The sequence below is a fragment of the Phalacrocorax carbo genome, chromosome 9 (genome assembly GCF_963921805.1).
Source record: "Phalacrocorax carbo chromosome 9, bPhaCar2.1, whole genome shotgun sequence".
Classification (NCBI taxonomy): domain Eukaryota; kingdom Metazoa; phylum Chordata; class Aves; order Suliformes; family Phalacrocoracidae; genus Phalacrocorax; species Phalacrocorax carbo.
This window is the reverse complement of record NC_087521.1, coordinates 13,744,674-13,772,389: the sequence shown is the minus strand read 5'-3', so window position 1 is coordinate 13,772,389 and position 27,716 is coordinate 13,744,674. Positions and strand designations below refer to the sequence as shown.

The window sequence follows — 27,716 nt, the reverse complement described above, 5'->3', positions numbered from 1 at the left end:
AAGGGACTGCCTGCAGAAAGCTAAGGGTAACAACAAAGTTCTCAGTTATCAGCCATACAGTTAATGGAGATCTAAAATCTCTTTTTCAAGCCTGTGGAAACAAAGCTCAAAAAAACTCATAATATTTTTCATGCCAGGAAGAAAGCTGAAATTTCAAATCAAACTATAAGACCCAGTTTCTGGCTCCCAGACTGGAGTGTTTTCCAGGTCATATAGAAAAGATTTACATGGAAGAATTGGGAGATTAAATTCCCAGCAAAAGCCTAAAATTAAGGTTTACATTTAAGTTAAAGTGTTAAGAGGCTCTATGGATTTTTCACTCTGCCTAGGAAGTCCCTACGGCATTAGAAGCATTACTCAGGTGGTCAGAAGTCTCCAGCACTACATCAGAGAATGTAATCCTTTCTGCAGTTAACTAACCACATGTCAGGTCTTTTAACAATTGTGAATTTTGAGAGGAATACTCAATCACTTGGGTTATATAGGTGCACAGATAGCAAGACTGTGCCCCTAAAGTTTCTTCAAGGCATACAGAACTTCTACTTATTAATGCACTACTACAGATTACAAGCCATCTAAGAGAATTATAAACCTTTACACTGTCTGGAAAGTCAGTCCTTATAAATCCTATGTCCTGATCTTTTTCACCTTGGGCTTTGACAAATCCCAGTGTCTCTCCCACAAAATTGTGCAAACTATGTAAACACACATAAGCAAGCAGGACAGAAGCTCCATGGATGAAGAGACAATAATGAAAATACTCAGTCCTACTAGTTGCAGAGCACTGTAGCTCAGTCTGGGAAAAAACATCGGAGCATATTCTTAGCTTCAGGCACATTCTTAGCTTCAAGCATAGACGGTCCCATAACTACAGCTGCACTACTCACACTCTTCATTTTACTCACACGTTTCTCAGTTCTGTTGGTTAGGCTGCAGTACTCAATGCCTTCCAGGACTGCATTGAGAGTATTTTTCTGATTTTAAATATTCTAACTTTTTAGATAGGAAAATATAACATCCAATAATCCTCCCGGCTTTTTACCCCAGTTTCACATGTTGCATTACTACAGTTACATGAAGAGGTTTACATGCTGGGGAGGAAAATGATATGCATGGGCATAAATTAATACATGAGTGGGGCAAGACAGATGTCTGCTTACACCACAAAAGGGGTTTTTTGTGTCTGCAACACAACCAGCTAACACTCTCTCCATTCCCCTAGCCTTATCAACTTTGAGATATTTACAAAAATTTGCCTGGATAGGCATAGAAGTAAAGATTTTAGTCCTCTATATTTCTTCCTTCCTTCCAGTTTTCCACACCATATGGAATCAGTCTCTATACTCACTTGTGGAATTACACTACGGGAAATTAACCCAGAGTATATAGTTTCATTTATTAACATGAAACAAAATGTACGTTAGTATAACCACATAGATGCTCAGCCTTTAGAACATCCAGCACCAGAACCATGACAGCCCACAGCCATGACTTGCAATAAATGCCAATATTGCGATTCTTATACAAGAAGCTTAAACCACTTTAGGGAACAAGTATTGCTTTTCTCATTTTACAGCTGACAAGATCAAAGTGCCTTCTCCAAGGTCAGACAAGGAACAGAGCCTGGGGCCATCTCAGTTCCAACCATATGTTATTGTTTGAATTATTTCATGCAGCAGTAGCAATATCGGTACCAAGTGCTTTTGACCTGGGTGTGATTTCCAGGATTAAAGCCATGAACTTAAGGCTACAGCATACTTTTTGGCCAGAGGAAAGAGGAGGGGAGAAGAGGAAGCACTCAATGAAAGCAGTGAGTTCATCTCCACCATCAAGATACACTTCAGCTTATACATCTAGACCAAATGGGAAAAAATAATTTTTGTGGTTAAAAATAGCATTCAGGTTTTTAAAAAGAAATCTGGAAAATAGGTTAGGACACTCTGTGTGGATGGTTACCTTAAAATCTCTTTTCACACATCTGTGAGAAAAACCCTTCATAAGATTGCTGTTCAGTATTATTTTCCTTTCTGCCTTTGTTCTCCTTTACTAACAGCTGCCACCTACTTATGGCATTAATTTTGTGGAATTTACTTAATCTTTTTCTACTTTCTTCCCCTCAAATTGCTGAGATTTTAGGCGTCAGCCATATGGCAACCAGTTTCTCACTCAAAGTTTTCTTATTTTATCTTCTACCTGGTGTGACTGTTTAGACTGTGGAAAAGGAATGGAAAATTACAGTGTATTGAGAACAGTGTATGATTTAAAACAAACATTTTGTCATGCTAAGAAAATAATGAACATCAATAGCAATCACTAAAACAAGACTGAGAGCTGATATTACATGTCATAAATATTACATCTATGTCAAGGTCTTTCTTGACTTAATAAGAAAGAGACCAGGGCAAACCTCAGAAAAAGGAGAAAGTCCCAAAGCATGCGTTAGACATGTCAGTGCTAATGGTACTTGTTGGACATTAAGCGTGAACATAATTCTGAATATCAATTTCATGCTGTTATGTGTGCTCAGCTTCTGACCTGAAGCTTGGGGGCCATGGAAATGTCCATGAAGAGACAAGAAGAATTGAGTGCTGCTATGTTTGTTTTTATCCCGAAGAGAAACAATTTCAGGAAAACAGATATGTTTTTGGTAACATTTATATCTTAAGGGGCCTAAAATGGATGCTGTTGCCCATTTACTGAAAAATGGTGTGCTAAGGACTGATCTTGCATCAGAACAGGGTGTGATAAAGAATTTACGAAAGCATGCTCAGAGTTAAGCTAAGCTGTGGAGAACAATGGGGTGTTTTCCTCCTTTCCCCATACTAATGTGAAATGCAGGCAGTGACCTGTTACTGTTGTTGTCATTATTTTTTAAGAGGTAACAGTGAATCTTTGCAGGGCTACCCTGTGCTTGGTTGTTACTGAACCAAATGCCAGAACAATGAGGTGAAGCAAGCATGCGAGTACTTGTTTAAGGTGTTCACCCATGGATAAACAGACGTTATAACGACATGGAACAGGAAAAGCGATACTGGGGAGTAATCTCACTCCCAGGAATTCAGGATTTTTATTTTATTGGCATTTATCTGCTTCTATTCACGCAGCTAAGCTCACTGATAAACTAACCCCTTTTACATCAGATGGCCGTAGTGTCTCAGACTGGCAGGTGTTTAGGTGCTGGAGAAGCAGTGGAATATGAAAAAAAGCAAGCCTTAGAAACTGCAATAATGCTTCCCACAATTTTGCTGGCTCCAGGATCAGGCAAAAGCAGTGCATTATTCTGCTTCACCTCACATCATTAAGTTTGGCTGCAGAAAAAATGAACAGGATAGCAATTCCAATGTGCAGGCAAGTTTTATGTTTGCATCATAACTTTTCAAAGAAATAGATGCTTTGGCTTTGGCCATGAGGTACACGTCCAGACTGCCCAGCTTGTCTTTGAACCGCTAGAAACTAGTCAGGACCATCGGGGTATCCATGCACCAACATCTCACTCTGAACTGCACTGCCTCTCTGACTACAACAGTCTCTACCAAACGCTGCCACTGCCGACCACAAGCACTACAGCAACAGACCCCTAGTGCTCTGCTCTGCTCTGCTCCAGTTTGGGCTGGCTGCAGCTCCCAATATTCATCTGGAGGCGTTTCAGTATTCAGATGATAATCTTCAAGCTCAGACTTGCCTTCCTTGCACAATTAGTGTGGAAACAAATATTTCAGAATTCTTTCTGGCTGTTTCTCACACAACTGATGTCAGCAACCCACTTTCAGATTGTTCTCGGAAAGCATTATCATGTAAGAATGCTGCAAGCATGGTCAGCAATAGGATGTTGAACAGCGAGAGCCATTTCCTTTTTGATGAAGACTGTCCCATTCTGACTTCTGAGCATGTTTGAACATGTATAGCATTATCATTTGCACAGGGACAATACTTAGCAAGAATACAAAACAATAGGCATTGTTAACACTCTAGGTAAAACAGCTTTCCTACTGTCTACTCATATTTCACACTTCCCACACTAAATACTGCTCATCTCACAAAACAGTTATTGCATTGAACTCTGCCTCTGGCAAATGTAGAACAAGGCCTATCTGGCACAGCGTTGTTTTGTACCAAATTAAATTTTTTTTTAATTAGCATTTTTAGGGATATGGTGAGAAAATGGTATTTGTATTCATCGAGCTAACAATTTTCTCAGGAGACACTGTTTCATCCTCATTTACTCAGGACCTCTCTATTAGTCTCCTCCTCCATCGCAGATGACTGAGCAGTTTTGGCTGTCTATGCAGACTTCTGCTTCTTCAGCATGAGGTGACAGAACCACTCATCAAAGTTGGGGTCCTGTTTCCCGTGCAGGCAACCCAAAACAATCCAGGAGAAGGGGATGAGGGTAAAGGGAAATAACATCTTCCCCCATTCCCACAGTCCAGGCTATTTCCGTAGTGCTTGAGATTCACTGAAAAATGAATACTATGACTAATGCAGCAAATCCTAAGCTTCCAGTCAAAATACATTTTCATTTCCAATAGAAACACAGAAGTTTTCCATTGAAAACACATAATTTTTTCAAGCAGTCCTCTCTATTAAAAAACAATAAGGATTGGTTTTCTGTCTGTTATTGGATTTCTTAGTCCTGGTAAATATAAGTGGCCTAAAAAACCCCTTACTACTGGTATGGGAAAAAGGTAAGATTGCCTAAGTGGGCATGGTAAGAGGCATTCCAGTTCCATTAAACGAACTCAATTAATTTAATCGCAATAAGAACAAGAGGAAAACAATGAAGAAGTAGTTGAAACTCCCCTTTTGGCCCTGGAAAGCCCACTTCCTCCATTTCTTAAAATTACGAGATGCAGAAGAAATCTTTATGCTGGCAGCGCTCCATTTCAAGATGGAAATTATATTGCTGCAGTGCAGAATGGCAAAAGCATTTCACAAAAATTTCTGTTGAGCAATTAGTAAAAAGCCAGATGTACTCTTTTCATATCATGACAGCAGATTGATTTCCACTTCAAAAAGTAGTTCAGGGCATTTTAAACAATGGTTATCAAACATTTAAAAGTCAGCAAGTCTGAATAAGTTGTGTTTGAAATTTAACAGGAGCTAATCAAGAAGCTCTCTGACCTATCAATACTATTTCAGTGAATTTCAGACCAGTAGGAAGGATTTCAGAGGACTGAGGGGATGGAAGAACTAATACAGCATCAGGTTTACAGTAGGTAGGTAGCCTGATCTGAATGAACATAGGCTGGACAACTGAGAGAAAATAATGGAATAATCCATAAATTTTGATTAATCAAGGTCACAGAAAGCAAAAACAATTGAAATTAATGAAGTTTATAAGAAATAGATCTGGTCAAATAAAACTCAGTCTTTATTTTGATGAACTAGAATTAAAAATTAGTTGAGGACAAAGCCAACATGGATATAATATTTATACTTCTGAGGGGCATTGAACAGTGTGCCACACGACACAGACTGATGCCAGAATTATACAAAATTAACCGGATGGTTTGAAATGCATTACAACTATGGTTTCTGAATTGTATAGAGATCTATTAAACACTATCTTCTACTCTGATTTTGAAAACGGCATAAAATTGGTTCTTGACCATAACATTATTTAATATTATTTTTAATAATTAGAGTACAACATTAAATTTCTTTTAAAATCTAAAGGTGAAAAAGTTTTGAGGCAGAGAAGCAAAAAACTAATGAAAGCAATTGGTCACTTATTAAAAAGTTTGTTTTCTTTCTGGCTGCAAACTGCATTCAAAAGAGCATGCAAACATACTTAAAGGACAGGCATTCACCTTCCACAGAAGCAACTCGTCCAAGGATGATTTAGTCTTCCAATCTGATGCCATAGCTAAGGCTGCTACAAAAATGAAGGAGAGAAGCAGCAGAGAGGGTTAATACAGAACAACTCTTTTAGTAGTCCTGTTTTGCTATTGATATTAGCATCCCAATTTAAAATGCATTTAAATAATTTTAAAGGATCCAAAGAGTGCTACAGATTAATACAGGATTCAAAAGATTTGAGAGCTTAATCAGTTACTTTAAGAAAGCAAGCTGAAGAATGACTTGTTCAGTTTGTAAATGCCTACGACAATGTCACAGCACGCACTTCAGTTTAGCAGACAAAAGGCAAAAGATCTGACAGTTGGATACTGAAACACGACAAATTCAGGCTCAATATGAGAGGCACATTTTTAACAGTAAGTAACCACATTTTGAACAATTTGGGTGGATTCTTCGTCACTAGGAACTTTCAAATCAAAGCAGGATGCTTCCTCTAAAAACACGCTTTAGTTCAAGCAAGAATTTGAAGAAGTCTTGAAAACTGCTCTGCAAGAGAGCAGACTGAACACATGGTGTTTCCTTCTGCTTTCTGAATCAGATTACACTGGAACAATTCAGCCTGTCTGATGGACATACCTCAAAGGAGGTACAAATGTAAAAAAGGGAAGAGAAGGCTCATGCATTTTGGGCACTCTGGACCACACAATACAGTTGGGAGCTATAGGGCTGCATTACACAGGGCCTGAGAGGAAGCATCACCTAGATAGAGCAAGAGTAAAATTATGCACGCAGGGACCCCACACTTCTGTCCCAGGAATTATGAGAACAAAAGCAGGAACAGCAAGCTATGTTCAACCTAGTGGATGCCAGAAATTTTGCATGCCAGGAGATCCCTCAGCCCAAGCCTGCAGGGGGTACTGCTCCTTTCAGGCTGTGTAACACAAGAAAGAAAAACAAGGCAGATGTAGCGCACCCAAAAGAAGCAATTCATTTTTTGGCTTCAGGGAAATAAAGGTGAACAGGCCTGACACCCTGCAGACAGACTTCACCATGTAAAGAAGTCTAGCTAGCCAGAAGAGACCTTAAAATTTCCTGCTTGAATTGTACCCATACCTTCTGTGAATACAAAATTGTCAAACACTGAGTTTCTAGTCTCGGGGAATAAAGTTACTTCAATTGGTGGCACTCCTTTTTGGATGTAAAGTAATGAGATTCAAGTTATTGCCTTTTCTGGAGAGGACCTCATGCCACATGGTTGCTGGATGTTCTGGGAATAACTGCCTAGTTCTCACTGTAAGAGTCACCTTTGAAAAAAGAAGAGACCATGTAAAGATGGTTACATTTTGAAAAATGTATTTTACTGAAAAGCTGGTATACAGATTTAGTTGAAGAATGTTCCTCAAGAGAGAGAGTAAAATTTTTCACTCATGTAATGCTTTCAGTAGCCAAGATCTTCATTCCACAATGTAGAACTTCTGCATACCGAGCTGACAAGATTAAGATCAGTGTAGGAGTTCACCCTGCACAGACGGTGAACATAATGTACAGTCATCACATCGAGATAACAGTTCAGAGATGGAAAAATCCTTCCAGGTTGTTCATGACAGATCTATGGCAATGGTCACCCACGACAATGTATTTTTAGTATTCTGTACAGCCCACTTTTACTCATGCTCCTCCCAGAGACCCTTTAATTCATACATACTGTTAAAGCTCACATGACTCTCTTCAGAGAGATGCAGCATAGTATCACTTTTGGATCTGCACTTTCCCACACAGGCAATATACTGATGTGGAGCTTTGGAACCAAGGGCTCTGCAGTTTAACAGCATTAAGATAACCCACAAACTTTTCAAGTATATACTTTATTTCATTCATATTTCACAATCTTTTTCTGTAAAGTTTTAGCAAAAAGGTCATGATCTATAACTGAGTTCTTAGGCTACTGTATTCAGAGCTGGCAACGGACTTCAAAAATACAGAAAATGTTTACATTCCAACTAGAGCAGAAGAATTTCAAAAATACATAGTAAAAGTAATCAAAAATACCAACATTTATTAAAACTTAATAGAAAACCAGCAGTCTGTCTGACCCATCAAGCTACCCTGCCTGCTAGTTGTCAGCAGCAACTGAAGCCCCAGCAGGCCATCTGATGGACTTTTTAGACTGCAATAGCTGTCTTCGGCTAACTTGTCAATACAGAGTCTTGCTGCTTCAAATGTCAACAAATTTGTAAGTTCATTGCTTACAGGTTTCCAATCAGAGAGGCTAATGTTTCTGCTCAAATCTACTGGACCACTTTCAGATCCTGCTCAGAATCAAGACCTATTCTGGTTATGATGTAGTCAACTAATTTTTTCAACACAGTTCCAAGCTAACCTATTTTATTAAATTGCAACCAAGAAAGGAAAGCCCTTATTGTTTAAAAGTTCATCAGGGCTTCTAAGAATAAAGGCAGCTAAGAGAAACCGAACAGAATGATACTTGATGACATATCTATCACTAGGGGCCTTCAACATCCTTCTTTTACAGATGTTGCACCAAGATTTGCAGTTATCTAGGGATATTTCCTAAGGGGCCCCAGATTTACACATAATAGTTTGAGCAGATTTTTCTAGTTCAGCATTTAAGTCTGGACTGATGCCCAGTAGGCAATTTCTAACCAGCTGCTGGACTTTATTCACAGATTTATTGAATGTATATTTATACAAATTACACCACCTGAAAGGCCCATCAGCTATAAGCACACTCACTTCAGCCCATCTGAGTGCTGTCAGGGAAAAAAATACATGTGATACTGTATCTACTATGAGAAGTTTCTATCAGCAAGAGTCTCAAGTCAGAGGGTATTACCCTGCAGGGTCAATTTTTCCTTCCTTTTTCTCTATCAGACCAGTAGAAGTAGGTGGAGAAGAGGTCACTGGTAGACTCACTTTTTCTTGTCTCAGCTAGGATTGGAGGACGACTTTTCTTCTGAATTCCTTCATCTTGTTTTCTAGGACAAACACTTCCTAAAAATATATATATTCTGAACCTCAAATTCTCCTCTCTATTTGATGGGTAGAATAGAGAATTTTAGGAAAAGTAGGAAAGATATCCTATGCATTTTCTCGCACCTCACCTCTAGGCCTATTAAAGGTATCAGCTTAATGAACTGCCTCATACTGCCTCTTCTCCTTCCTGGAAGGAGGTCAGAAGAAACAAGCTTATCTTTTGGGACTCTTGCACAAACGGCCCAAGGTACTACCACATCTATCATGCTGAATGTCATTCAGTGCAGATATCACAAGTGATTCCAAAAGAGCTAAATCAGACATGTTCTACATTATTACATAGCACTATGCTGCCCTCCTGCCTTGTGATGTTGCTGGCCAACTTTCAATATTGCTGTGCTGCGAGTTATGAGACATCCTAGTATGCACAATTACAGCAGGTTATTTTAAAAAATACATGACAGAACATAGTCTATGAACACTTTTCTTTTAATCAGTTCCCATGTGCTGCACTAGTCTTCAGCAGGTGGGCAGGATACCATGAAAGGCATGGCTATTAATTTGCTACAGTGCCACTAGGGCAAATCCTGCCACGAAATTTCACTCTAGGCCTCTGGCTAGTACAAATGACTCACATTTCTCCTCTTTGTGAGGCATGTACTGCATTTCTTTTCATCAGTCTAAAAAGGGGGAAACCCTTTGCAAGAGGGAAGCCCCTTACAATTTCTCTAATGCACATATTTGAGGAAGACTACAAAAGCATTCTCCAGTCTTCTGCAATACTGATTCCCCGAGACATCAGAAAATGAAGAGGTCTAGTCACAAATTATCCAGCCATCCACTCTACTTTCAAGTTTCTTTAAGAATCTGAAACAGACGACAGAACTGATCAAAGTGTCAAAAATCCCAGTCATCTAGACTGTGCAATTTTTTTAAAAAACATAGTCATGCAGAAAGGAACATACCATAAATAATCCAGATTCCTTACTGTTCTTAGACAAAGCCACTCAGATCTCTACACGGACCACCTCTGAAAAAAATCCCTCAGATTGGAGGGAGTGACATAGATAAACTGAAATGAAATCAATATCTGTAGAACAGCTTTTGTAACACGACTACTGTGGACCTCTACTAGTAAGGCCTAATGTCTTATGCACACAGTGTTGTTAGCTATATCTCAAAGCAAGCAGGCTAGGAATCATATAAATCTATGTGGAGGAAAAATGTGTTGGTTGGGTTTTTTGGGGGGTTTTGTTTGGGTTTTGTTTTTTTTTTTTTAAGTTCAAACTCAGATAGGTAAAATTTTTAGGGAGATTATCCCATCTGACATCTCTCTCTCCCTCCAGCCCCCTTCTCCAGGTACATTAATCTGGTTTCTCTAAATGAAAAAAGAGAGGGAAGGGGGGTGGAAGGAGGACTTGTTTCGCCACAGGCCATTATGCTCCTTTTCCTTTCACCTCTTTTTTTTTTTTAATACTTAGCAATCTGATTTCACAGAAAAAAAAAGTGTAGGCTTGTAAACTAAAGATATATATATCAAATAATATGCAAATAGTCTTGCCAAATTAATCCTGGTGAATTAATACCTTCCTTGTACTGTTTTAAAAAAAGTCACTGCAGTCTTTAACAGATTAAATGTCGTTGTTAGCTACCAAGAAGATCCAAAGCCACTTGCCTTGTACGCTTGTTAGCCATTAATAAATATGGCTTTGGAACAAACACTTCCAGTGCATGCCTTGTGATTTTCATTCACTCAACTGTACAGATCAAAGGCAAACATATTCTCATCAAAACACGTCATTTCACTTGGGTCTTAAGACACTCAGAACTTTGACCAAAGACTGCAGTGAGTATAGAATGCTGCTTCAGTACAAATAGATCTCCACTACTTTAAATGTGTTAAAACCCCAAAGCAAGACTCTCTGGTACAACAAAGGACAGTGACAGCCTAAAGATACCACCCCAATGTTAGTTTCCTCTACCCACACCAACTCCCTTCATCTACTTGCAGCTGTTAATGGCCCAGTATTGGGACCTGTTCTGCTGTTCCATTCTCAGAACTGACTATCTGAAGATGGGAATAGGAAGATGCTTGCTTGCAGAATACTGCAAATGACTCTCTTTTCACCACAAGAATAGTAACGTGCTAGCAGAGCACATCCAAGCTTCTTGAGTCCAAGGAAGTACACAGAGTTAGCATAAAGTTCAAGATCACACCAAAGTGGTAAGTACCCATTCTGTCAAGACCCCACCATGCTATTCCAGTCCCACAATCGGCTCTGAAGACAAGTTGTTAATGGCATGCCACTTCACAAGTCTTGGACTTGGAAAATGCTCAAGTAAAAGCTTGTGATGGGAAATAGGAGGCACAGAAATAACTTGACCAACAGCTATGTACCTTTTTACTACATGTTGGGATAAGTGGAGTCTTCAAGGTTGCTATCAGCTTTGTCAGATCCTATTAGAGATGCTTCTAGCTCTGCCCATGACTGTGGAGCATTGTTCTTTATTGCCTCTATGAAAAGCTGTGTTTGGTGCTTCAGCCGGTCCAGCTCAGCCTGAGTCACTTGGTTCTGATGAATAAGCTCCTTGGTTTTTAAAGTGATCTCCAGCAATCCTGACCTGCGTAGCACGACAAGTGTATTCTGAAAGCGTCTGCACTTGCTTTGTTGTTGCAAGAGCAGCTCAGGGGTAGTGCAAATCTCTTCTGGTATCAATGGGGGGCTCCACACTGCAGACTGCGTTGTAGTCTGTGCTGCACTCTCTGTCTCATGAGGGGTGCACTTTGTTGCCTGCAGAGTTCCAAAAGGCAAAAGGGGAGTCAAACCTGGCACTTTCTGAGTGTCACTGGAAACACAATGGAAACCAGGAAGAGCTGGCAGTTTTCCACTTGTCACCAGAGTTGAACTTTGCTGGTTAGAATCCTGAGGGGTCTTAAAGTTAACTGGTAGGTGGGCAAAAGGACTAGTAGGCAAACCTGTGCTCCTTGATACAGGAGAAGTCTCCATTTTGGGTGCTTCCGTACAGAGTCGTTTATGGCAACTGGTTTCTTGACGGTCTTCTAGATCAAAGGAGTGATCTCTTTTGCAGGGTTGTGGTGCTATTTTGGGATAAGAATTCAGGATGGGCAGGTAATTAGTGGAGTCATTTCTCTTTTTCCCAACAGGGTGAGGGTTAATGGGAGGTGGGATTGATGGACGAAGAAACACTAGCTGTGGCTGAGCTGGAATCACTTCAAAGGATGGCTGCACAGTCCAAGACTGGAGCTGCGATGAACTACCCTGAGAAGCACAAACAGGTAAAAAAAGAAGTCACAACAACATTGTAGAAGAGGATCAAAAAACCTTAAATGAAACAGGTGGACTGTGCCATTTCTCCATATTTGATATACACTGTTCAATTAATATGTTCTGAATAGTTTTCCAAACTCATCCTTCTCTTTTTCTGACAACAGAGCATAGCACTAGAATCAAAGCTGTAACCATAATCTTTGTGCTATGGAACAGCAGATACATTTAAAACCAGTTCAATCTGAATTTATACATGCTCTCCTAAATGACAGTTACAGTGCTTATATTGTACCACGCTCGCGTAAAAGTTCAACCCAGGCTTGGGGTTGAACAAGCATACAAAAAGGTTGAAAAATAATTAAGCATTGTCATTATGAAATATTTTAAAAGAGCCAAAGAATGACTGCATAGACATTTAGGAAAAATTCAGAGTCCCTCTTTGTTGAATGGCAGCAACTGTAATCTTGTCAATTCTGTTCTTATAGCAAGCTTTTGAAATGGTTATTTAAAATAGACGGCAGCTGTTCAGTAAGTCTTGCAATCATAAGTACAATACACAGTTTCAATAAATTTAAAACCATGAAGTAGAAAAAAAATGCCAAATATCAACCAATGCAAGGAAAAAGCCTGTTGTAAGGCCAGAGCAATTTAACTCCACAACTCTGGTGAAAAGGTGCACACCAATAAGCCTTAAAAGCATTATATTTCAAGCAAAATGCCCAAGTTTTTACTCCCTCCCACAAGCCACACCCTGTAATATAGGGGAATACATCAATTTTTACAAGACATTAGTATGGATCTTCATGAGATCTTCTGGCCAAAAAGCATGTCTGCTTTTTTAGCTAACACAAATATATTTTATTATTTTTGGTACTATACTGAGTCATCTGAAGTCCATCTCCTTTCCTCCAGTCTCGTAAGATTTTAACTGGCAAATCCTAACATCCTTTGCTGAAATTCATTACCCCAGCGGAGGACTTGAACTTGTCAAAGCAGGTATTACTGATTAGGACACCAAGACTTGGAAATGAGATTCAATTACCTACTCTGACACAGAATTTCTTTGGTTCAGTGAACAAGATGTTTATGGAATAGGGGTACAGAACAACCACCTGTAAAAAATAAATATTACTACCTTACCACAGAGGAAAGAACAAACACATTCAAAAGAAAAGTATCTGGAAATGTTAGAGTGAGGAAGTGTATGAATACCATGGCTATATACACAGAGGATAGAACATGCAGCCTTAAGGAGCAAGGTTTTGGGGTCAGAAGTTGTCATTTACTGCACAGTTGTACAGTATCTAGCACGGCAGAGCCCAAAAATCATTGAGGCCAAAAGAGCTGTGGTAACTGTTCATCTTTTTCTTGTTTTTCCCCTATCTCTGTTACCTACTTTCTTTTCCTTTCCACTCATGTTGTGTTCTGCTCTTGTTCTCCTACACAAAATCTCATTTTCAGTAGAGGGCAAGTTTATTTTACTAATTCTGCAAAGTGGTGTTGGTTTGGGTTTTTTTGTCTTGTTTTTAAATGAAAGCTAACATCCTGCATGGATCAATGTCACTTGTCTAAAAAGCCTTCCTACTTATTAGGGACTTCTACAAGACTTACAAGCAGCACTGCATTTCAGAGAATTAACCCCTGCTTCATTTTTTTAGTACCATTATTGCTAGCTGTTTACACTTTGAAATTGGGACAGCAGGTAACCATCACCGCACAGGATCACAATGGTTCTAAGACAGAAGGATGATGCTGATTGAAATGGAAACTAGAACAAATGAACAGCAGTAACTGGATGCTGCTTTTTTGGGGGGGGGCCAGAGAGCCCAACCAAGCACTGTGCTGAACAGACCATTTTAAAAAGATGAACAGCATGACTATCTGAGATAACCAGGCACAACGGAAAGAGGCAGAAAGATCCTTCATTATTATTATGACCTAGACTTGTTGCTTTTGTTTATTGCAGTAACCATTTTTGTCCTTAACCATACATAATTAGACTTAGATGTTATGATGCACTGCTCAAGACAACGGAGTCCAGTAATTATCTACCTTCAGTGCTTCCTCTCCAAGTTCCCTTTTTGCTACACTACTAGTTTGGGGTTTTTTAATATACATATGCTTATTATTAGCTATTTCTCCTAACTGTTTGCAACACAACCTGGAGTTTAACATTAGACTACTACTGCAATCAGTGTTTAGTTTTTGAGCTCTGGGCCAAAGGCTATCAACCTTTGGTGAAGCTTGCCTGCTCCCTACTACATGAAAACTTCAGCATTTGTTTAGACAGTATTTTGTCTACACATCTAGGAACGTGACTATAGAAGAAAACTGTTTCTTGTCAAGATAAAGCACAATGCTCAGAGATCAGAACCATCTCCACCTCAAATCCGTAATCTGCTAAATACTAACAGAAACCCACACCTGTGTTAGCACTGACACACAATATTTCAATTTAATAGGTTTTGCTTGTTGTCATAACAGATCCAACAGAAAAAGAATAAGAATCTGTATTCTTTTTTGCCCTTCTCACTGTATTCTCAGAAGTATTCTAATCAAAAATGCTGAAGAACTGCTCTGCTCAGAAAACATAAGCACATAGCAAGAGGTCTAATAATATGGCAATACTTTGAACTTGGAGCTCTCATCTTCTGCTACAAGGTAAAAGAAGTCTCACAGATGTGCTGGAGGACCAACATATAACAAGATATTGGAGGACATAAATAGGGAACATAATTGTTGCCATGTGAGTCATCACATGCAATTAGAGAAACAACTGTTCAGGTAACAGCTAACCACAGATATGGATCTAATTTTTAAATTTATAATATTCTGGGGTAGTGCTTCCCATTGCATATAAAGCACTTCTTGGACGTAAGAACTAGGAAGCAAACCTATCATGCCACCTTACTGTCTCAACTGAGTGAAAAAGAAAACAGTTTTCAAAAGGAGAATCACTTTTTTGGTTTGATCTTTGGTGCTATTTACATAACAGTCTAAGATCTGTTTTTGGGGGATGCGTTTGAGACAGAGAGGTTTAGTAGATGTAGCAGAGCTACTCCATTTCACATTTTTTCCATCTCAGTGATTCTAGCTGCACCTCAAAAGAACAGGCTGTCACAACAGAACTTTTCAAGTTACCAGTTACTTTCTGGACTGCAACAACTCTGAAAAATCATTTTGAAAGGAAAAGTATTTTTAAAAACCAAAACAATTTAAGAACATGCCATATTTTTCAATATATTTCTTCCCTACCTGCTTAACTAACACATTTTTCATTACGACCATAGGAGAAAGCGCAGGAAAGGAGTTGCTTGTGGTCACGGGGCATTGCCAAGGCCTATCCTCTGTATTCCAACACAACGCATTCAGCACGTCCTCTGAGTCAGTCTGCTCCATAGCACTCAGGCACTCCGAACTTCCATCTGCCAGATGTAGAATTGAGCTGTTAATTGTTTCACATGCAGCATACCTGCTACCTCATTTCAGTTCTACTATTCTGCTTCCTTTCAATGAAGCCACAAAGAACAATTAAGTTTAGATATGGAATACCAATAAAATTAGACCTGCTGTGACAGCTGTGGAATAGCCTTTAATAACAGGCTTTATATTTCAGGCCAGTTCTCATGCAGATATTGTCTCCCAAAAAATCTATTACTTTTTGTTCTTTTGTACTTCATCTCCAAGGGACTACACACTATCACGAAGACTGCTCTAAAAGCTCGTACAGGAGAGAACTATGGGCTCCAGCACTGCCACAGCCATAGTCTGTGCTGCAGGCATTTTGTGTCTTAAAATTTTCTATCTACAAACCCAGTAAGACAGGTATCTCTCACAAAAGCATTTATTTATTTTAAAGGTAATTTTTACACAGTTTTGTTGAGTATTAAAATGGCACACTGTCTATATTTTACTGATTTTATAGCAATTACTATCTGGTTTATCAGGCTCTACTGACAATATGGTCAAATTGTAAGAGACATTATACAGCATAATCCAACAGTTCACTCAGCACTGCAAAGAACAAAAAGTAACTTTGCCATCCTCACTACTACACTCTGAAGCCTGAGATTCTTCCATTAATTTCTTTATTAGGCACATTTTAAATTCCCATGCCATTCAAATTCACAGGGTGAACTTTATAACTACATAAAGGTCCACTCCAAAAAAGTTCGTTGGTAGGATGACTGGAGATGCAACCTGTCTTGCATACAAAGGCCCTCCCAGGTAATGATAAACAAACTGTAAGGTGCTAGAGTTAGATCTGTCAAACATCACCAGTAAAAGCAAAGCCTGAGCAATATAACACACACAAAAAAAGCATAATGCAGTGGTTTTCTAAACCTGAATATCCAGAGTCCTTGTCAGATTCAGCTGCCGCCATGCTGAAGTGACGGTTCAAGCTCTTCATTTCTGTCACTTTGCCCAATAGTTCCTTGAGGGTCTCAATAGATGACTATTTTGTCTCCATGCTTCCATAGTGCAACAGGCAGTTTTTAACACCTTTTCCATTGAGGAACTGCAAAAATAGTTAAGAAAAAGGGACTTTCTCTGAATCTAAAGAAAGTTCCACTAGTATAAGACAAAGAAGGCCATGTTTGTCATCATGGAAATCTGGTTATCTGCATCTGGTTTGCTGCATCTGTTAAGCAATCTATAGGGTTCTATCAAACTCGCAGCTTCACATTTGCTGTTTATCGCATATTTAGGTTAGCAAAGGCTTCCCAATAAAACCACTGTTTATTCCTTCCAAAATCCTCTAAAGTATGCACATTTAATAATGCATTACAGAGTAGAAAACATAGGCAACAATTCTTTGCATCAAATGACACATTACTTTGTAGAATCTTCTGGACTACAGGTTTCCATCTGCCTTAGGCTGATTTTTTAAGTTTCAGGAAAGATTCCATGATCCAACCTTTCAATCCCTTGCACCAACTACAAGAGAACAGCGTCATCCTAGGCATGGCTGTTGAGTCCTTTAGAGTAAATTAAAAGATGACAAAAAAATCTAAGGCATAGGAAGGAAAAAAATGAATTTAAGCAGAAATATAGTAGAGATATTTCACTTTGTTAGATTTATTTTTTACTACTGATGTGAATGTCATCAATGAATCAAAGGTATTTTAGAAGTACCGAAGACATGGATGCAGTTGAAGGGGAAGAACACACCCATCTCATGCAGCTCCTTTCTTCAGTAGCTGAGCAAGTTAGAGTACAGAGCACAGGTCAGCCAATCTTACTAAAATAACTGAAGTAGAATTATTTCATACTGAAAATTACTGAGTAAAGTACACAGTAGATTCTTCTGGAGAGCAGAATGCATAAGTAATTTCTAACTCTGTTATGAATTTTGTCAGACAAGGTAGTAGTTCCTTACTGTACACAAAAAACTTGGAAAGTAAGAACATGATTTCTTGATCTGCTAAAAATAATGCCCAATTCTACAAAGATACAAAGTGTATGGTTGTTATCTGTAATTAAATCAATGCCCCTCTAATTCAAGTGGGATAGCTGTGGATCTCTTTTTACACTGCCAGTGAGCTAATTGGAGACTTTCAGAATAGAAACATCTCAAATTATTCAGAGTGAAATGTAGATAGAGAACTAATGTACTAGACATGTTTCTCCATCCAAAAATAAAAGAGCAAGACAAACTAAAAGCTAAAGGCTATTCATAAACAACATTTTTTTCAAGAATTAAAAGTTACTCAGGCCATGTTTATCTTACAAAACTTTAGCTATCCCAGACACTGAATCGCAAAACAAGTCAGCTGTGCTGGGTGAAGCCCACAAAACAAATACAGCTGAATCTGCAAAGCTGTGGTTTTGTTAATACAGTCTGTTTCGCTCTCAAGAGTAAAGTCAGTCATCAGAGAAAAGAAGTAAAGTAAGCGATCAGACAACATGCCGCGGCCAAAGAAATCCATACTGCTAAAAGCACAATGCATACTATACCTGCAATGCACTCCTAGGGGAGACATGGCCTTAGAAATGCCCTCTTCTTCCCACACCCAGAATGAGAACACTGGAAGGCTGAAACTAAAAGCTATGAAAATCAGAAAAATTTATAGTTACATCATGGCCTCCCATACTACATATTTGTCAAAACCTTCAGCTGCTTCCTGAGGGCAGACAGACTCTAAGACAGAGCAAAGTTTCTCCTTCTCTTAAAGACGGTAGCTGAGAGTTTAGCTAACAGAAAAATGACAGAATGAAATGCAGAAATTACATCTAATATTATTTGTAGAAATCATTTTCCTATAAAGCAACTCTTTGAAGTTGTGTCTCATGTTAGAGTGGTATATTTAAATTACACATACAGGAACTCGGGAGTCTGCATCATAGTCAGGCCAGCAGTCCATTAATAGCAGTATCCAGTGCAAGCTACTTTAAATGACATTGCAGCAGATATTCTGGAATAAAACACCCTGAAATAAAAGTTTCTTCTTAAGGTCCTGACAACTGGGTGTTAGAAATCTGCTCCAAGATCTTGAGCCTTGGCACCTCCGGGATTTAAATTTGCATGTTAGATAACAGTGCTGAGATGGTAGGGTGACTGTCTGCATAACTACAAGAAAGACAGAATAATCGTCAGCAGAAGAGAATTTCTCCAGTAGCTACTTGCATCATTTTTACTTTCCAACTTCAGTCACACCTGCCAATCTGCAAACAGGTATGGAGCAAACATAAATATATAAGAGCAACCTAGATACTATCCCTGGAATGGAAAGTGAGGTTTAAGTCCCAATCCACGCTTTCATACCCTAGCCCTTCCCATTTTTTAAGAAAGTGATACATATTGATGCTAATCTCCAAAAAAACAGAGCTAGAAACAGGAGACACGCCATCCACTAGCCTTGCATCAAGGGAAGCTTTGGGAAGGGCTGGTACATCTTCTCTTCCCTTATGGAAAAAAACCAAGCCAGTAACAACAACCACAAAACCGTAACCGAAGAAAACCAGAAGCGCCACTCTCTCGAGTCGCGGAGGCGGGACCCTTCCTGCCCACCCGCGGGCCAGGACCCGCCCGGCCCAGCAGGCAGGTGCTCCGCCGCGCACCGGCGGGAAGCGCCGGGTCAGCCCAGGGCCGGCCCTCCACTCCCTCCCTCCCTGCCGCCGCACCGGCGGGAGCTGGCCCCACCCGGGCGCCCTACCGGCGCGTAGCCCAGAGCCCAGGCCCGGGCGGCGAGAAGCCCGCAGCAGAGCAGCGCAGGGCCCGCCCGGGCGGGGTGTCCCCGCAGCGGGCCTAGCCTGATGAGAGGCCCCCGCATAGGCCAGGCCGGGCCGGGACGAGACGAGGCGAGGCCCGGCGATGGCCGGGACTCCCCAAAGCCCCACAGCTGCCGCCGAGCCAAGCCGGGCCGGGCCGGGCCGCCCCTCACCTGGGCGCGGGCCGCCACGGCTCCCAGCCCGCCGGGCGCGCATGCGCGACAGCCCACAGTAGCGTACGGACCTCCCCATGCCCTGGGCCCGCCTTGCCCCCTTTGGCGCACATGCGCACACCGGTGCTGCCGGCGGGCTGGTTGCGGCGGGCTCGTTGCAGCGCGCGTGCGCCGCGCGTGCGGCCACTGCTGTCCGTCCTCGCGCTTGGCGGGGCGGGGGCGCGGTTCCCCGGGCCTGCGCGCCTCACGGGGGACGGAGAGGGGAGGGCAGTGGTCTCTGGGGAGCAGCAGGGGCAGGATCAATATGGGAGTCCGTACCACGGCCCTCGGGGGCGGGCGGGATTGGCATGAGAGGGGAGCAGGCAGCTGGAGATGCACGAGCGGCCATAGGCACACACGGGGTCTGTCAGGGAGAAGGGCCTGCCAGCATCTTGGTTTTATAAGACCTTTCCAGACTCCGTCCCACCACGACTGTCAGAGACGTGGCAGAAGGGGGCATCGTCACTGAAAAATGGTATGGGTACGTCCTTTTGGCCTTGTGCTACGTGGCCAGGCAAGTGTGTGAAGGCTTGAAGCTGTTTATTGCCTGGCCTGGCCGCCTGAGGGAATTGGGGTGATCAGAGCCAGGCGTTCAGGATGCTGCTGGGCTTACCCAAATATTGTGCAAGAAAGTACAGTTCATCTCTACGCAGGAGTTTAGACTTTCCTAGAACCTCTCTTGCTCCAAGAATGAGAGATGACAGCAAAGATACAAACACTGACAGCCACTTACAAAATGAGGAAAGCAGCACCAAAGAGGTCCAAAAGCTTTAAACCCTCAAAAGAGGGAAAACGTGGCAAAAAGAGGAGCTATCACAAGCAAAAGAAGAGTAGAGGGGACCCTTATTTTTCTACGTGGTTGGTAAACGTGAGATAGTGAAAGAAACGTGTGGATTTGCCTTCCACAAACTGCCTATAAACCAAAGGCAAATTAGGAGGAAGTGAATCCTCTAGGTCAATTAATACAACTGGAATAGCTATTCTTGTTCTGAGGACTGCATAAACACTACCAGCACCCAGAAGTCTGTCAGAGTATTTTGCGTTTGGACATGAAAGCCATTTCATTAGAGAAAACTGAATAGGCTGTGTGGAAGAGCTGAGCAAAGACAATGAATTCCCTGAACAGAAACGGATGGAAGAAATACTGTCATTGTTATCGTGGTCTTTTTAAGGAACCTGAAACATGCTGATTAAAAAGATCAACATGATATAATAAATTCCTGAATGGAAAAGAGAAGGACCTTTAATTTCAGTGTAGTCTCATAAATAACCTGTCAAATGCAAAACAAAAATGTCCGTGATTATGTCAAATGACTCTGTCGTTTCCAAAATGTGACACAGAATGGATTCAAGTCCTACAGATCTGAAGTGCTATGAGAGAATGTTAGTGACACATATTCCTAGGATGTGTTTTTGAGTATTGAAATAACCAGGGTTGGCTCTGAGTTACATCTAAACAGTACTGTGAGATGTGTGATCTCTCAACAGTGGATTTGGATCTCTTACTGTTTAGGAGGTTTGGGTTCTGACGAAAAGCATGCTAAGAATGCTGTTGCATCGTGATATTTGCTCAGGCATGGTCCTGGTTTCCTTATCCACAGAAACAACCCTTACTGATATCCACAGAGACCACATTTCTCAGGATACCGAGTCTGTGTAGGTGCTCACTGAAAACAGCTCATCAGAGAGTGAGCAATCTGTATTTGGGACAACCAACCTGCTGTTTGGTTCAGGTGATTCAGGACAGATCTGGACTGTGTGATACCAGGCCTTCATCCAAGGGGGCAGCAGGTAGGAGAACTGAAATACCGTACTCTTAATAGAGAAGTTTCCTTCGATAGTCAAGATAAACCTCTGTTTTAAATAAATTAAATCTTATCACCTGAATTCTTCCCAAATTCAGTTGAATTAAACCTTAGGTTTATATTGAGCATTATCCCCTGAATTATTCTTGTTCCAAAATATGCCTTTTTTGTGGTTTTAATGATGTTTTTGTCACTGTCCTTTCTCTTTTTCTTTAATTTGATTCTTCATTGATACAAAGTCTCATTTACTGTGTGCTTTCAGTGATTACTGTTAGCAGCAACAGGATGTTTTCCTTTTTTTGGTATGTTGTATTGTGGTTTGTTTATCCTCAAGGTGAGCATTTTGGCAAATGAGTAATAGCTTTTTCTTCACTTCCCTGTTTATTTTGGTTATACAACAGGAGAAGAGTGAAAGGAAGATGGGTGAAGTATGACTGCATGTTTACTTAGTTTAGGTGTTCCAACATTTTTATTAAAATAAAAAAAAGTGTTGAATCCCTTCTTCCAGGAAAAGTTGCAGAAATCATCTTTCATGGCTTAAGAGGGACAAAAGCAAGTATTTATCCAATGAGTCCATTAAATAATAGGTCATGTGTGGCTACTGAACAATTAATAAAGGTGTTGATGCATGGACTTCATAAATGCTTATGGAACAAAGAATCTTCTGTCCTAACACAGCAGTAGAAGGAAATATTTGGCAAAATTCGGAAGTAAAGCATAGCCAGGTCAGAAGAAGGATGTGGTTTCATAATCCATTGAATAGGAGAGATTAGGTGTTTGTCTGAAAACACTGTGTACTCCATCTTTTTTCTTCATATACTCACTGATTTCTGTGGTTATCACAGACAAAATACAGTTTAGTAGGTACTGTATTGCATTAGGTTAGTGTGCAAATAAATAGCTATATACATCTCACTTTATTGAACCAAAGTCTAACTTCTATGATATTTTCATACAGATATCTTTGTTAATTCTATTATTTATTTCTATAATTTTAAGACATTAATAGAAGAAAATTGTTCAAATGATGCCTCTAAGTTTTCCTTGGTCTTAACAAAAGAATGAATACATGTGGATAAAGTATTTTCTTCACCTTTCAGCAGAGGGGCACTAAATCTCAAATGTGGTTCCTTTTATATTTTTTAGTTATGTTGTTGGACATTAAAACAATATTAGAACTCCAAATCTGTTTGAAAAGACATTCCACATGTGGGTTTTCTTAATAATTAACATCTTATTTAACAAATATCAGAGCATGAAAGAGATTTTGTGTGATCACCTGCTCTGACCTGAAGTCTATTACAGGTCTTCAAATTTCACCCAACAGTTGAGTTAATAAGATTTTTCTCTAATGAAGGTATTTTAGCTATTGCTTGTTTATCTTCTACATTTCAACTTTATCTAGCTGTGTTTCCTTTTCAAGGTACACATCTTTCAGATTCTTGTATCCATCTGCAACTTCATCTATACCATAAATTTCTCCAAATAAGGGAAGGCAGAATGACGATAATTAAACAATAACAGATGATAAGCAGATATGGCATATTAGGAATAAAGCACCTTTAAGCCCTTTACACTCTTCCATACTATATTATGTTGAAGGAGAACAAAAGTGGGTTTAATACCCCCTTTGCAACTCCTAGACTCTTGGGCCAACTGAGGATTTGGAGAAACTATGCAAAAGAGCAGCCCCAGTGACTGCTTTTAGTCTGTGCAGCATCAGACCATTTCAGCAATCCAGGGTACTTTGGAGGGCAGCAAGCCCTTTTGTACTCCCTCACTTCCCCCACGCAGTCGCTGTCTTCTCTGTCTGTCTTTAGTATAGTCTCCAGTGTGTGGAAAGCTACAGGGTGTAGAAGGAAGGCTTTACTTGATCAGTGCAATGCTGTCAGGGAAATCTCATCATGATATTGTTCTTTTCTGATGGAGAAATCTACAGGATTTACACTGTTATGAAAGAGCTACTGTTTGCTCCAAAGTAGGATAGATATCATGTTTTCCTGGAGATCAAAAATTATTTGATTTTGTATTTCAGATGGTGGTGGTTGCTTTAGGAGGTTGTTTTGTGTCATAAGTGTTGAGTCTGTTAAAGCCATCTCTCCTGACTCCTTAATATGAATTGTAACTTGTCCAGTGTCTTCATTTTTCTAGTTGCGTCTTAATTTTGTGTACCTGAGAATGGTGGTATCTTCACATTCTACGTGGCTTCTGCATTCCTGTGTTATTCCTAATAACCACTGGGTGTCGTGTGTCTCTGAATTATAGGGAAGGTCAAGCTTGTCCAATCAAGGACCACCTGTGGACTTTTTTCCTTCAGGATGCAAAGGACTTCATCTGATTTACATAAAATTACAATAAGTAGTCCCAAATCTTGCTCTAAAACAATTTTATTTATATACCAAGGGTAACAGATATGAGATAGGGATACTACAAACAACAGCCTAATTCTCTACGTGATTTATTCCCAGTACCATTTAGCCAGTTGAGTGAACACCTTGTTTGGTTGAAGCAACCTAAGGTGTCGTAGGTAATTAAAGATGGCCTGATAACATAAATACATAATGTAGCAGAATTATGGCTGCACTGGTGATCTCAGGTCTGTATTTTCCTAATTGATGGGAACTATATTTGACATGACTATACTTGAGAGTATTATTTTGATATGAATTTTGGCCTGCTATTTCCTGTAATTTTACAAGTAAATGAAAAGGCAAGAATTCATTACTTTATGTGTAAGGATAATGAATGCACCTCATGCAGAATAGAATTTGAACCTTGAACCTTCAATACAGACCTCTGCTACAGAGGATTAAAGACTAGCCATATTAGTTGCACATAGAAGGATTAAATTTTCTATGAACTAGTCAGAGAGATCATATGATGTGGTACCATTGATAGAGCCATGTGCTGTGCCTCATAGTGCAGATAGGTGAGCCAAGGATATAGACTGGACATAGGCTTTCCGAGAAGCTCAGATGCCACTGTGACTTAGTTGCTTTCCCTGTAGGCCTGTTATGTTAGATGTCTGAATTAATCTGTTGTGCATGGGTTTGCTTAGTAGTGGTTGAGGCTTTGCTTAATAATATGATTGTGAAACGTTCAGAATTACTAGAGCCATTTGGAAGACAAATATAGGACTGGCTTATGGTTCACAGGGCAAGGTATGTTCCCCTCTGCTAGGGGACAGTAGCGGGATCCGTTTTACCTTTAACTTAGAAATCTACACTGCACAGACTACTACAGTGAAACATGGAACGGTTTGTGTCCAAGGCTACAGGAATTGTGAGAGCTTATAGGAGCAGATCAAGAAAAAGCTGCTGAGTGCTAATTTTTCCAGTGGCCTATGTATAGTGTGGCCAAATCTGAACAGATCTGTGTAAGACTAGAAGAAGGCAGTGCCTTCATGATGGTACTTCACAGGTCTTCAGACCAACTTTCTAAACTTAGCAAGTGTAGCAGCTTTTCTAAAGAGGGTCTTGTTGTATAGGAAGATGTTGGAATCATCTAGAACATGCTTTCGTTCTTGAGTCATTTTTCAGCCTTGCTGAGGTCCATAATTACTATGTTTGCAAGCCTCTGGTCAGGGATAAACTAAAAACCAGTAATCATTTCAAGTGAGATAACAGAATGGACAGAAGATACCAGTTGGATTCCTAACCCACATGCAGGGCTGACTTCTGTTGTGCTGAATTCAGGAGGAGCTACTGGGCCCTCAACAGTCTTGAAAATGTGGCCACTTGTTTGCATGCCTTCGGGAAAATAAACAGAGCTTCTTGGAAGTGTTCTGACGGTAACTGACTTATAGATTGTATTGACTTAACAAAAGTAAAACCTTTAAGGAAAATGTGCCAATATTGCTTAAACATTCACTGAAAAATTACCTAAATATTTTATTTTTACTTTTACAGTAGTAAATACAATGTTAATCAGTATAATACAAAACAAAAAAGAAATAAAAAAAGAAATAAAATTTGGTAATGTTCCATTTTGCTTTTTTTGAATTGAAATATAGTTATTGGTTTTGGTCAAAACATTTGAAATCTTAGAATTTCCTGGAAGGTAGAAATGCTCTCCTGCTTTTATTAAAATGAGTATAGCTCTCTACATTTCCAACCTTCTGGAAGAGTTTTAATATTTTTATGAAATTTCTCAAGTGCTATTGTTATGGTGGTCAGATAAAATAGAGGATTGCGTAGTGGAAAGAGTAATGCTTGAAAAACATATATTTCTGATCCTAAGATAATTTTTATAATTGGATTTGTGGTACCCTGCAGTAATATTGTTTTCCTTTGTATCATTTCTGCATGGAAAGAAATAGCATTGATACTAAATGTGTGTTCCTGCAGACCAGAGAAAGAAACCTGTAATGAGATATCAGAACTGGCAGGCATACCCAGGCTGTCACACTCCTGACCAGCTCTGTTCTGCCAACAAATACACTGTTTCAGTAGGGCAAAAGCAAAATATACTAAGGATGGTACAATATTTAGCAGATGTTTGCGGCATTTGTGGCTCCAGGACTAGCCCTGTGTAGAGGTAAGGCTGAATTAGATTTTTTCAGTTTTGCCAAGAGCAGAAAAATTCATATCCAGTCAGGGAACACGGTTATCCAGTTTTTTAGGAAATTCTCCACATGATGGCGGTAAAAAACCTTTGGAATTCAGAAGTGGTTTGTATTTCACCTTCAAAAGCCAAAGGGAAAAAACAACCCAAGATGAAGAACTGAGTATGTGACTGAGCTTTTAGATTTCCCATTTTTATCCTGGTAGTCCTTAAGTTCCCCAGATAGTTTTCCAGAGAGCAAGACTACATGCAGCCTGGCACAAGGAGAATAGGTCACCCGTCACATTATACTAGGGCACAGTGTCACTCACAGGCACGACTTCAAAAGATATTTTTGGTTTCTTACACTGTGTATTAATGTGCAGAGGGAGAGGTTAAGGAAAAAGAGGTTGTTTTTAATGCCTACCTGAACACTTGTCGCTGCCCAAAGAACTTGGGAGACTGTAGCTCATCACTTCAAGCCATGTAACAGAGGGCACTTTGACAGGGACCCAGTTTGCCCCAACTGGGCATTTGACCAGCTTGGTTTCATTGCTGTAAGAATGCCAGAGAGAGATTAGTTGTGGAATGAGTTTGCAGTTGAGACTCAGCCTGTCTAGAGCACTTGGATAGCTTGGTGTATGGAAGCACTTAGAGGGGAGTGTATTTAAAGAACCCAGAGGCAGCTGTGTGGCTAAAATTAAAATGTGTTTTTCTTGTATTGTTTTTGCTTGGTTTCCTGTTGCACATTTTGGACCTGTCGAGAGCAAATGGGCAAAGGAAGGGGATGAGTCAAAGGGGTGAAACTGATCCTAGAAATTCCTGCTTTACTTTTTACAGCTTGGATGCAACAGATATTTGACATGAAAAAGCCTGTGGCTAAATCAGTCTTTGAAAGTCTCCTCTTCATATTCATATGCCTTTCATTCTGTTCTTCATTCATTCAGCCATAGGTTTTCTTTCTGTGTGTGTGCAAGGATTGCTGCTCCATACCTTTGTCCCCAGAACATAGCAGGTCTAATTCTACAGTGCCTATCACTAAAAGTAGTAATCTATGGCGGATCAAAATGCATGTGAAAATACCAAATATAAGTGGCAGAAAAATACTGGTGTGTAAATGAATGCAGAAGGTACAACTTACAGGTGGATCAGACTAAGATCTCTGATAAAGCAAAGTTAAAAATATAAAAAAGGTTGGTTTATAGTCAGTAGAGCAATTGCTCCTTTAGCAGAAACATAATTTTCTTTGAGAGAGTATGTTGCTTAGAAATCTTAGCATAAAAGACATTTAGCAATAAATTTATTCTCAGATGCTTCTGGCATGGGGAATTATTACCCCAGAATAGCACATGGGGAATTAGGAAATTTAAAAAGTTGGTCATGGTCATATAGGAAGTCTGTGGCAGAGTGAAAAAGGCCATGAGAATGGTAAAGGCTGTTCCTGTTCATCATTTCCCTCTCTGATCATGTGCCTATAGAGGTTGTAGAGCCTTACTGTCAGACTAAGAACTCAGTCTGATGCCCTAGGAGCCGCTTTGGAGATAAATACAAAACCCTAAGTTATGGGCATCTTGGGATATGACACCATATGATCTTTTAGCAAAGGAAAAAACATGTTTATCTGTCATAGCAAATGTAAGGGGGCTATTCAAAAAGCTACAACCCCCCTCCAAACCAACAAATGTACTCATTCCACCAGCTTAAAAATCCCTGTAAATCTTTTCTAATAGATTTAAATTTTTAAAAAGGGGGGGCAAATAATGTTAAGCCATGCAGCTTTCCTAAAGAGTAGGTATAATATTAAGGAATGAGATAAAATGACCAGCCTACCTTGCCACTGATAAAAGGGAAAGTAGAGGTCA

At 40.0% G+C, this 27,716-nt stretch overlaps 1 protein-coding gene across 17 annotated transcripts; it reads right to left on the bottom strand.

Moving 5' to 3' along the window:
- Window positions 1-7,140: 7,140 nt before the first annotated feature.
- Window positions 7,141-19,561, bottom strand: CIPC (CLOCK interacting pacemaker). 17 transcript variants are annotated; one of them, XM_064460458.1, is made up of 6 exons: window positions 19,469-19,561; window positions 17,220-18,125; window positions 16,428-17,094; window positions 15,339-15,508; window positions 13,130-13,195; window positions 7,141-12,074 (listed from the first exon to the last, which is right to left on the bottom strand). In XM_064460458.1, the coding sequence occupies exons 3-6, from the start codon at window positions 16,492-16,494 to the stop codon at window positions 11,199-11,201; spliced, it is 1,179 nt and encodes a 392-aa protein (XP_064316528.1). In that variant the 5' UTR covers window positions 16,495-17,094; window positions 17,220-18,125; window positions 19,469-19,561; the 3' UTR covers window positions 7,141-11,198. The 17 variants fall into 17 exon arrangements, with proteins under 17 accessions (XP_064316528.1, XP_064316537.1, XP_064316529.1 ...); XM_064460467.1 differs by having other exon boundaries at window positions 16,428-16,602; window positions 18,042-18,125; XM_064460459.1 differs by having other exon boundaries at window positions 17,220-18,132; window positions 19,469-19,554.
- Window positions 19,562-27,716: the final 8,155 nt, after the last annotated feature.

Coding starts and splice junctions, on each gene's coding strand:
- CIPC (XM_064460458.1), bottom strand. CDS start 16,494: ATGAAGAGCTTGAACCGTCACTTCAGCATGGCGGCAGCTGAATCTGAC. Junction 13,196..15,338: donor AAAATGTGTTAGTTAAGCAG/GTAGGGAAGAAA, acceptor TATTTTTTACAG/GTGGTTGTTCTGTACCCCTA. Junction 12,075..13,129: donor CAAAGAAATTCTGTGTCAGA/GTAGGTAATTGA, acceptor TGTGCTTCTCAG/GGTAGTTCATCGCAGCTCCA.